General features: G+C 42.1%; 1 protein-coding gene across 1 annotated transcript in view; it reads right to left on the bottom strand.

Annotated features, from left to right (window-relative positions):
- The window catches only part of SLC25A20 (solute carrier family 25 member 20), a 30,543-nt gene that overhangs the window by 3,085 nt on the left and 15,119 nt on the right, over nt 1–12,339 (bottom strand). The window contains exon 5 of the mRNA XM_081246917.1: nt 398–515. Coding sequence (XP_081103043.1) covers nt 398–515 — 118 coding nt within the window. The remainder of the gene's footprint in view (nt 1–397; nt 516–12,339) is intronic.

Here is a 12,339-nt window from a genome sequence, read left to right as displayed (position 1 = left end):
CTTCCTCCAAGCTGTCATCTCAGGACAAGGGTAGAGCTGTCTCTGCCTCTTCTATTGCCACCCCAATAGGACATGCCTCTCAAGCCAAAAAGAGCTCCACTGCTCCTAAGTCATTCTTTCTTCCCACTCATCCCTCCAGCCACGATTTCCACTTGCTACTCCCCTCCGACTGCCACGCTCATGATTTCTATCCTTGAGGGCCAGCCTATCAGAAGGATGGAGGGTCCCTCCATCCTCATGTGTGTCCCTGTTGGCCAGAGGTAAGATGGCCTAAAACCCAGGACACACAGTGCCGGCCCTGTCAGACCTGTGGCATGTATGGTGCCAAGGCTCATCGGGAGATCCAGGCAAGACCCCCTGTGGCAAATCACCTCAGATGGAGGGCCTCAAAGGTTACCTCGCATGAGGGTGAGCACAGTCCCCTTGTAGATGCCTCGGATCCCAGCCTCCTTGTATAGCTTCTTTGCACAGTCTAAGGGACCAGTGTACTTGGTCTCCCCTGAAGAAGCTTGAATCTGAGAGGGAGGAAAGAGTCATCAAGTCAGCAACAGCAACATCAAAGTCAACAAACCTAGCAGGTTACAGAAGATTACATAGTGAGTGTGGGAGTGGTCATTATGCATTAGACCAATGAAATAATATAACTATCATTGTCAAATCGATAGTTATTTAGAATGTACAATATTGGTGGAAGTTACTATGAAATAAGGCTAGGTGAATATATGACAAAATATACACACATTGACTAGAAAAACAAATCAACAGAGGAGTTGGAAAATAAGTTGAAAAATAAGTTCCCAAATACAAGAGCATTCCCAATAAAGCTAGTTGGAAAAATAAAAAATAAAAAAAGCTAGTTGGCAGTCTAGAAAGGAGGAGACAAATACTTCAGTCAATCACTTATTCCTTCAACAAATATCCATTGACTACTAAATCCACTCCAAGCTCTAACAGATCATGAAGCTTGGTTAAAAGAAGGTGAACTGGAAATTGTATTCAGAGCTCTAAATGCCTGGATAGAGGTCCTGTGTAGAGCCAGGAGAGGGCCAAGGAGAGGCCCCCTATCCTAGTCTCTGGGCTCCAGGGCCTAAGAGCCAAGAGCTTGAGGGCAGGCAGGAGGTATCCCACAAAAGATCAGAGAGAAAGACAGGCCCATGTAGGATCCACAGCAAGTACAGAGTCAAGAGGAATCCGAACACACAAGGGCATCAACCAAAGAGTAGTTAAAGCTGGAAAGAGAGTTCAGATTTAATAGTTCCAAGGAGAAACACTTACAAAATAAATATATAAGTCCAATAAATTTTTGTACATACCAACAATAACTAGTTGAAAAATAATGGAAAAGAATCCCATTCTAATAGCAATAAAGAACTATACTCCAGGGCTTCCCTGGTGGCGCAGTGGTTGAGAGTCCGCCTGCCGATGCAGGGGATGCGGGTTCGTGCCCCGGTCCGGGAAGATCCCACATGCTACGGAGCGGCTGGGCCCGTGAGCCATGGCCACTGAGTCTGCGCGTCCGGAGCCTGTGCTCCGCTACGGGAGAGGCCACAACAGTGAGAGGCCCACGTACCGCAAAAAAAAAAAAAAAAAAAAAAAAATTATACTCCAATAAAGATGTTAAAATAAAAAATATATAGCAATAAAGGCTTAAAAGGCTTTCTTAATTAAGAAGATTAAATTACTCTTTAAGGCCAAAGGGCTGTGGTATGAGATTATACCTGATAAAAGGAAGAAATACATTATTAAGAGGATATGAAGGTAATAAATCTTCCTTTATAAGTAACACATGAAGTGCTGTTTTATTGCTGATACTGAAACATTAATATCAAGTTTTCTTGAAGGGGCACCTGCACCTAACCCAGAACTCTCCATAATGCTAGAAATATGAGAGTCCATGTTCATTGGTCTAATATTGCATATTTAGGTGAAATATTCCTTACCGTGCAACCTCTCGGTATTTTTTATCAGGTACCTAATAACTTCAATGAGTACAAGAAAAATAACTGCGTGGACTCAAGAGTTTTAAAGGCTATTCTTTAAGGTGAGTGCCTACCTTCATGAAATCTGCAATGTCTTAAACTAGCTCTTTTTATAGAGCTTGGCTTGTACTGGAGAAGAAAATCCAGTCTATGAGATTCCCAAGAGCAAAAACGTGGCCTTGTTGATCATGATATCTCTAGCCCCTTGCCAGGAATATAATAGGTATGATTAGAAATTTATTAGTTAAATTAAGGTAGAAAAATCAATTCATAGTCAACTTTCAAGTAGCAAAACTTGAATACGCTAGATAGTACACAATGTCTCCTAAACTGATTTACATGTCTAAACTCAAGTTAAGCATTCCTTTAAATACACTGATGTGTGTTCCTCTGACAAAGTTACAGAAATACTTCTTCCAGTTTCTGTTTTTCCAATGAAATCACAGGAGGTGTGACTTGTTTAAGGAATAAAGAATGTTCTAAGGAAAAAAAAAAGCAATAAAATATATGTGCATCAAGCAATAGGATTTGCACAAATAAAACTCTAAAACCTTTCCAAGGGACGTAAAAGAAAAGGTAAATAAAAAGAGAGTCATAGTTCTGGTTAGGAAAAGTTTTCAATCAGGAAGATGTCAATTTTTCTAAAAATAATAAATTTAAGACAATGTCAATTGAATATCAATGGCTTTTTAAAAAATATAACTTCCCCAGATGATCCCAGCACATGTGAGCCTGGTGTATCTGAGGAATGGCACAGAGGCCCATGTTATCAGAGGATGCTGGAGCTGACTCACAGTGACCTGGGGGGCCAAAGAGGACTGGGCATGGAATTGACATATTAACAGAATTTTCTCACTGTTATGTGTGGTATAGAATGTAAGCAGGGAAACAAGTGGGGAGGCCCTCACAGTCATCCAGGCCAGTGCTGAAGGTGACCTGGAGCAATGTAGTTGCAATGGAGGTGATGGGACAGGATAGATTTGTGATATGGTGAAAGCCAGCTTAACTGTTCAACAAATGGGATATATACAGTGAGACAAAGTGTACAATCTAGGAGAACTCCTGGGTTTTAGGGCTGAACAACTAGACAGATGGTATTGCCACCAACCGAGCTACAGAAGGTTGTAGGTAAAGCAGGTATAGAGGAAGACCAGGAGTTCAGTTTTGCACATGGTGACTCTGAGGTGCCTACTAGCATCCAACGGAAATATTGGATAAACTAGTCCAGAGTTCAGGAAAAATCTGAGTTGGAGACATAAACTGGAAAATCATTATTATACAGATGGTGTCTAAAAGTCATGAGACAAGAAGAAATCATCAACGAGATGAGTGTAATATGACTGAGCCTTGTACATATGAACATTAAAAGATTGAGAAGATGAGGATAAACCAACAATGGACATAGAAAAGGAGCAGCCAAGTAGGTAGGAGGAAAGTCAGGAGAGAAGTCAAGTGAAGATAGATCTTCAAGGAAGATGGGGGACCAGCTGAGTCCAATTCTGTTGATGGATCAAGATGGATCAATGTCCAGGCCCAAGAACTGAACATTGGATTTAGTGTAAAAGTCACTGGTGGGACGTCTCTGGTGGTCCAGTGGTTATGAATCTGCCTTCCAGTGCAGGGGACGCGGGTTCGATCCCTGGTTGGGGAACTAAGATCCCACATGCCACGGGGCAACTAAGCCCACCTGCTGCAACTAGAGAGAAGCCCGTGTGCCGCAACAAAGAGCCCGCACACTGCAACTAAGACCCGATGCAGCCAAAAATAAATAAATAAATATTTTTTTAAAAAAGGTCACTGGTGACCTTGACAAAAGTACTTTTGTTGGAGCTGTGAGGCAAAAGCCAGTCTGATGTGGGTTTGACAATTAGAGAAGGGGGACTAGAGACAAAGAGTAGGAAAAAAAACAGAAAACTTTTTCAAAGAGTTTTTGATGTAAAGGGGAGCAAAGACAGGAAGCACAGAAATAGATGTGGAAGGTAAAATAAAGAGAAGTTTGTATTTTTAAGGTGAAAAAACAAGCATGTTTATGCTTTTATTGCTGAAGAGAACAATCCATTGGAGAGCAAAAACTGATGCTGAAGGAGAGAGAAAGAAGAATTGTTGATTGTTGAAGCAAGGTCTCTGGATGGGCAAGAGGGGATAGGATGTGGGGTCAAACAGAAGCATGGGCCATTTGTGGTGGAAATAGCCAGGCAGCCACAGATGTAGTTAGATGCCAGTGGGTGAGTGGAGGCAGTGGAGGGCATCTGGTAAAGTCCTCTTCTGGTGGTTTCAGTTTTCTCAGTGAAGTAGAAAGCCAGGGGACTTCCCTGGTGGTGCAGTGGTTAAGAATCCACCTGGCAGTGCAGGGGACACGGGTTCGAGCCCTGGTCCGGGAAGATCCCACGTGCCGTGGAGCAACTAAGCCTGTGTGCCACAACTACTGAGCCTGCACTCTAGAGCCCATGAGCCACAACTACTGAGCCCACATGCCACAACTACTGAAGCCCGCACACCTAAAGCCCATGCTCTACAACCAGAGAAGCCACCGTAATGAGAAGCCCGCGCACTGCAACGAAAAGTAGCCCCCACTTGCCGCAACTAGAGAAAGCCCATGTGCAGCAACGAAGACTCAACGCACCCAAATATAAATAAATAAATTAATAATAATAATAAAAAAAGCCAGGTCATCTCCTGAGAGGGTAGGGGTTTGAGAAGAGAAGAGAGTCACAAAGTAGTAACCCAGCAGAGTGGAGGAGTGCAAGGGAAGAATATGGATGGGGACTGTCTCATCTAGGAGCAGAAAAGGGCTTCAGGCATAAAAGAGATGGAAGAAGCCATGATGGAAAAGACTAAGGGACAAGGCTACTGAAAGCAAACATTCCCTAACTCAAAAGCAATATACAGACTGTCTAAGAAGTATTTTCCCAATCCTCCTGCTAAGTACAACAAAAAACTCTAGACATTATTTGTTTTAAACAAATATAAGAGGACTCTGAAAGTTTGGAGAGAAGAAGCAGACTGGCTAGGGACCTTGGGACTTAAGCAATGACATAGTAGTGAGTCCCCTGGATTTTCTTTTTTGATATATCTCAGACTTAAAGCAGAAGAAACTGGCAATCCAGGAATACCAACAAACACAGATCAAAAAGAAGCCTCAACAAAAGCCTGCATTCTCTAGACAAAGGACCAGAAAAGGAACAGCCTAGAAAGACAGAAAACCTTTAGACAAAAAACACTCTACTCCAGCCATACACCATAGAAAAAACTGTGGCCGCACCCTCATCCACACCAGCAAAGACCCTGTGGGGAGCCCAGACTTCCACCTTCGCAGGGCTGTAACAAGGTACCCAACATGCTACCTGGGTGGAGTCAGAAAAGGCCAAGTACAGAATAAGGACTTTCATCCCTGAGAGCCTGTAACCATCACCCTCCTGTCCTGTGGTGTCAGTAGAGACACTGGAACTCCCACATCCACCCAGCAGTAAAAAGAAGTGCCCCACCCTCAAGTGTCAACAGAGGTCGAGTGGGTCACCTAGACTTCCACTTCCACTTGGCAGTAATGAGGCAGCATCCCTCCCTTCCTACTGGAGTGGTGTCAAAGAAAGCCAACTAGGGCTTCCCTGGTGGCGCAGTGGTTGAGAGTCCGCCTGCCAATGCAGGGGACACGGGTTCGTGCCCCGGTCCGGGAAGATCCCACATGCCGCGGAGCGGCTGGGCCCGTGAGCCGTGGCTGCTGAGCCTGCGCGTCTGGAGCCTGTGCTCCGCAACGGGAGAGGCCACAACAGTGAGAGGCCTGCGTACCGCAAAAAAAAAGAAAAAAAAGAAAAGAAAAATACAACCGAAATAAAAAGCTCAGTGGGGACTTCCCTGGTGGTGCAGTAGTTAAGAATCGCCTGCCAATGCAGGGGACACAGGTTCAAGCCCTGGTCCGGGAAGGTCCCACATGCTGCAGAGCAACTAAGCCCATGCAACACAACTACTGAGCCCGAGTGCCACAACTACTGAAGCCCGAGCACCTAGATCCCATGCTCTGCAACAAGAGAAGCCACCACAATGAGAAGCCTGCATACTGCAATGAGAGTAGCCCCCGCTCGCCACAACTAGAGAAAGCTGGTGTGCAGCAATGAAGACCTGACATAGACAAAAATAAATAATAAATAAATAAATTTATTAAAAAGAAAATAAAAAAGCTCAGTGGATGGCTCGTTCAACAGCAGAATACAGGGGAGAGAGGAAAAAAAATCAGGATTAGAAGACAGAACAATGAATGGAAAATACCCAATCTGAACAACAGAAAGAAAACAAACTGAAACAAATTGAACAGAACCTCAGGGACCCCTGGGGCTGTAACAGAAAATCTAATATTTGTGTCCTTACAGTCCCAGAAGAAGAGGAGAAAAGAGTGTAGTACTGAAAAAGTACTCAAAGAAACAACTGCTGAAAACTTCCCAAACTTGGCAAAACATAAACATATAGATTTAAGAAGCTGAGCGAACCCTAAACAGAATACACCCAAATAAATCCATGCCACAACACATCACAAGTGAACTTAGTTGAAAACTAAAGACAAAGGAAAAAGTGTAAGAGTAGCCAGAGAAAAATAACACATTGCCTATTGAAAAAAACAATTAGAATGACAGCAGAAACCAGGGAGGGTAGAAGGAAGGGGCACAGTAGCTTTCAGGAGCTGAAAGAAAAGAACTGTAGGTTAAGAATCTGCCTGCCAATGCAGGGGATCACAGGTTTGAGCCCTGGTCCAGGAAGATCCCACGTGCCGTGGAGCAACTAAGCCCGTGTGCCACAACTACTGAGCCTGCGCTCTAGAGCCCGTGAGCCACAACTACTGAGCCCACGTGCCACAACTACTGAAGCCCGCGTGCCTAAAGCCCAAGCTCTGCAACAAGAGAAACCACCGCAATGAGAAGCCCGCACACCGCAACGAAGAGTAGCCCCCGATTGACGAAACTAGAGAAAGCCCACGTGCAACAATGAAGACCCAACGCAACTAAAGAAAGAAAAGAGGGCTTCCCTGGTGGCGCAGTGGTTGAGAGTCCGCCTGCCGATGCAGGGGACGCGGGTTCGTGCCCCGGCCCAGGAAGATCCCATGTGCCGCGGAGCGGCTGGGCCCGTGAGCCATGGCTGCTGAGCCTGCGCTTCCGGAGCCTGCGCGTCCGGAGCCTGTGCTCCACAGTGGGAGAGGCCACAGCAGTGAGAGGCCCACGTACCGCAAAAAAAAAAAAAAAAAAAGGAAGGAAGGAAGAAAGAAAGAAAGAAGAAAGAAAGAAAACGGGCTTCCCTAGTGGTGCAGTGGTTGAGAGTCCGCCTGCTGATGCAAGGGACACGGGTTCGTGGCCTGGTCCGGGAAGATCCCACATGCCGCGGAGTGGCTGGGCCTGTGAGCCATGGCCGCTGAGCCTGCGTGTCCGGAGCCTGTGCTCCGCAACGGGAGAGGCCACAACATTGAGACGTCCGCGTACTGCAAAAAAAAAAAAAAAAAAAAAAAAAAGCAAGAAAGAGAAAAGAACTGTAATCCCAGAACCCTATGTCAAGTGAAAATATTCTTCAGGAATAAAGGGGAAATCAGGCATTCTTAGATGAAGGAAAACTGAGAGACTTTGTCATTCACAGACCTTCCCCAAAAGAATGGCTAAAAAGTTCTTTAAATAGAAAAGAAACTCTAAAAGAAGGAATCCTGGAACATCAGGAAGGAAGGGAGAACATAGTAAGCAAAAATATGGGATATTATATAATGGTACTATGAGGGACATTACATAGTGATAAAAGGGCCAATCCACCAAGAAGACATAGCAATCCTAAATGTGTATACATTAAACAAAAAAGCTGCAAACTATGTGAAGCAAAACTGATAGAACTGAAAGAAGAAACAAACAAACTCACAATTACAGTTGGAGATTTCAAATTCCTCCATCAACAAATAGGTAGAACAACTAGACAGAAAATCATCAAGGATAGAGAAGAACTCAACAACACCATCAACCAACAGGATATAATTGACATTTATAGATTACTCCACCAAATGACAGCAGAACACACATTCTTTTCAAATGCCTGTGGAACATGTACCGGGATAAACCATATCCAAGGCCATAAACCTCAGGAAATTTAAAAGAATGTAAATAATACAGAATATGTTTTCCAATCACAATGGACTCAAACTAGAAATCAATAATCTCCAACTCTTGAAAACTGAACAACACTCTCCTAAGTAATTTAAAAAGGACGTCTCAAAGGAAATTAGAAAACACACTGAACTAGGACTTCCCTGGTGGTCCAGTGGCTAAGACTCTGTGCTCTCAATACAGGGGGCCTGGGTTCAACCCCTGGTCAGGGAACTAGATCCCACATGCCACAACTAAGAGTTTTCATGCCACAACTAAAACATCCTGCATGCTGCAACTAAGACCCGACACAGCCAAAAGAAAGAAAGAAAGAAAGAAAACACACTGAACTGACTGAAAATTAAAATATATTGAAGTTTGTGGGACACAGCTAAAGCAGGGCTGAGAGGAAACTTTATAGCACTGACTGCATATGTTAGAAAAGAGGAAAAGCCTCAAAACAATAATCTAAGCTTGCACCTCAAACACCTAAAAAAAAAAAAAAACAAAACAAGCAAAAGGAAGGAAATAATAAAAAAACAAGCAAAAACCAATGAAATTGAAAACAGAAAGACAATAAAGAAAATCAATGAGGTGAGTTCCCTGGTGGCCTAGTGGTTAGGATTCTGGGCTTTCACTGCTGTGACCTGGGTTCAGGGAACTGAGATCCCACAAGCCGCGTGGCACGGCCAAAAAAAAAAAAAGAAAGAAAAATCTTTTTTGAAAAGATCAATAAAACTGACAAACCTCAAGTGAGGCTGACAAAGAAAAAAAAAGAGAGAAGTCACAAATTATTATTTTTTTATTAATTAATTATTTATTTTTGGCTGTGTTGGGTATTCGCTGCTGTGCGTGGGCTTTCTCTAACTGTGGTGAGCGGGGGCTACTCTTCGTTGTGGTGTGCAGGCTTCTCATTGCAGTGGCTTCTCTTGTTGAGGAGCACAGGCTCTAGGCACGAGGGCTTCAGTAGTTGTGGCTCGCGGCTCTAGAGTGCAGGCTCAGTAGTTGGGGCACATGGGCTTAGTTGCTCCGCGGCATGTGGGATCTTCCTGGACCAGGGCTCAAACCTATGTCCCCTGCATGAGCAGGTGGATTCTTAACCACTGTGCCACCAGGGAAGACCCACAAATTATTAATACCAGGAATAAAACAGAAGATAACACCACAGAATCTGCCAATGTATAAAGGACAATAAGGGAATACTACAAACAACTTTACACGCACACATTTGACAACTTAGATAAAAAAACAAAAACAAAAACTACCACAGGGACTCCCCTGGTGGCACAGTGGATAAGACTCCGTGCTCCCAGTGTAGGAGGCCCAGGTTTGATCCCCGGTCAGGGAACCAGATCCTATATGCAACCGCAACTAAGAGTTCACATGCCACAACTAAGGAGCTGGCAAGCCACAACTAAGGAGCCCGCCTGCCACAACTAAGAACTGGCACAACCAAATAAATAAATAAATAAAATATTAAAAAATAAAACCTACCACAATTTTCCCGATATGAAATAAGTAATTTGAATAGCCCTGTAACTATTAAGAAATTGAATTCATAATTTAATAATTCCTCCCCCAAAATCTCCAAGCCTATATGATTTCACTATAAAATTCTACCAAATGTTTACAGAAAAATTAACACCAATTCTACATAATCCCTCTCAGAAAATAGAAGAGGGAACAATTCCCAATTCATTTTATGAAGACAGCATTATCCTGATACCAAAACCAGACAAAGACAAGACAGAAAAAAAATGACAGACTAATATCTCTCATGATTATAGATGCATAAATACTTAACAAAATATAAGAAAATAGAACTCAGCAGTATATAAAAAGAATTATATACTATGACCAAGTTGGGGGGTTTATTCCAGCAATTCAAAATTGGTTCAGGATTCAAACATCAATTGATGTAATTCACTGTATAAGAGGTTGAAGGAGAAAAATCACATGATCACATTAATAAATGAAGAAGAAGAATTTGACAAAAGTCAATATCCATTCATGAGAAAACTCTCAGAAAAAGAGGAATAGAAGGTAACTTTCTCAACTTGATAAAGAGCATCTATCAAAAAAACTACATCTGGGACCTCCCTGGTAGTCCAGTGGTTAAGACTCTGCACTTCCACTGCAGGGGTCACCATGTTCCATCCTTGTTTGGGGAACTAAGATCCTGCATGCAGGGTGGTGCAGCCAAAAAAACTAAACAGACAAAAAACTACATCTAACATCATATTTAACAGTGAAATAGTGAATACTTCGCCATGAGATTGGGAACAAGGCAAAAATATCCACTCTCATCACTCTTATTCAACACAGTACTGGAAATTCTAGCCAGTGAAATAAGGAAATAAAAGGTAAACAGATTAGAAATGAAGAAATAAAACTGTCCCTATATGCAAATAACATGATTATCTACATAGGAAATCCCAAGGAATCTACCAAAAAAAAAAATCCTAGAATTAATAAGGGCATTCAGGAAGGTTCACATGATACAAGATTAACATACAAGAATTGATTGTGTTTCTACAAACTAGCAATGAAAATGTAGACAACAAAATTAAAATTATAATACCATTTACAATGCCATTTTACAAAGTCAAATTAAGAGAGAAGCACTTAGGTATATAAGAAAACACATTAAGAGCTTATATGCTGAAAACTACACAATGCTGATGAAAGAAATTAAAGTTCTAAATAAATGGAGAGATATAACATGTCCATGTACTGGAAGACTCAAAATAATGTGTTAATTCTACCCAAATTGACCTATAGGTTTAACATAATCTCAGCAAGATTTTTCTCAATTTTCTAAATTATCCTAAAATTTACATAGAAATATTGGGTTGGCCAAAAAGTTTTCTGTAATATGTTACGGAAAAACCCGAGCGAACTTTTTGGCCAACCCAATACAAAGGAATTAGAATAGCTAGAACAATTTTTTTTATTAATTAATTAATTTATTTATTTTTGGCTGTGTTGGGTCTTCGTTGCTGCACGCGGGCTTTCTCCAGTTGCGGCAAGCGGGGGCTACTCTTCGTTGCAGTGCGCGGGGCTTCTCATTGCGGTGGCTTCTCCTGTTGTCGAGCAGCGCAGGCTTCAGTAGTTGTGGCACATGAGTTCAGTAGTTGTGGTTCTCAGGCTCTAGAGCAGAGGCTGAGCAGTTATGGTGCATGGGCTTAGTTGCTCCGCGGCATGTGAGATCTTCCCAGACCAGGGCTTGAACCCGTGTCCCCTGCATTGGCAGGCGGATTCTTAACCACTGCGCCACCAGGGAAGTCCCCGGTTTTTTTTTTAAAGAATAAAGTGGGAGGCATCAGTCTAGTCAATTTCAAGACTTAGTATATGGCTATACTAATCAAGATTGTGTAGTATTCGTGAAGGGATAGATGCATAAATCAATGGAAGAAACTAGAGTACCCAGAAGTAGACCCACACAAATACGCCCAACTGATTTTTAACAAAGATGCAAACACAATTCAGTGGAAAAAAGATAAGTCTCTTCAGCAAATGGTATGGTGCAATTGGACAGCCCTAGGGAAAAGAAAAAAAAAAGAACTCTGACCTAATTCTCATACATAATACAAATATTAACTCAAAATGGAGTCACAGACTTAAATGTAAAAGGTAAACTATAGATAAAACTTTTGGAAAAAACATATAAGAAAATCTTTGGGATTGCAGGCTAGGTAAAGAGTTCTTAAGACCTGATGCCCCAAACACCCAAAACCCAATCCATAAAAGAAAAACTAACAAAGTGGACTTTATCAAAATTTAAAATGTTTGCTCAAAAGACTCTGTTGAGAGGATGAAAAGACAAACTATAGACTGGGAGAAAGTATTTGCAAACCACATATCTGACAAAGCACTGGTATCTAGAATAAAGGACTCTCAAAACTCAATAATAAAAAAACAAATAATCCAATTAGAAAATGGGCAAAACACATGAACAAACATTTCACCAAACAGGATATACATATAGCAAATGAGCACAGGAAAAGATGTTCAACATCTTCAGCTATTAGGAAAATACAAATTAAAATGAGATATCACTACACACCTATCAGAATGGCTAAAATTAAGAACAGTGACAACACCAAATGTTGGTGAGGATGCAGAGAAACTGGATCACTCATACATTGCTGGTGGAAATGTAAAATGATATAGGTACTCTGAAAAAACTGTTTGGTAGTTTCTTTAAAAACTAACACGCATGGGACTTCCCTGGAGATCCAGTGGTTAAGACTCCA

Source organism: Mesoplodon bidens (genome assembly GCF_964165515.1).
Source record: "Mesoplodon bidens genome assembly, chromosome: 10".
Lineage (NCBI taxonomy): Eukaryota > Metazoa > Chordata > Mammalia > Artiodactyla > Ziphiidae > Mesoplodon > Mesoplodon bidens.
Note: the sequence above shows the minus strand (reverse complement) of the source record. Positions and strands in the feature narration are given on the sequence as shown.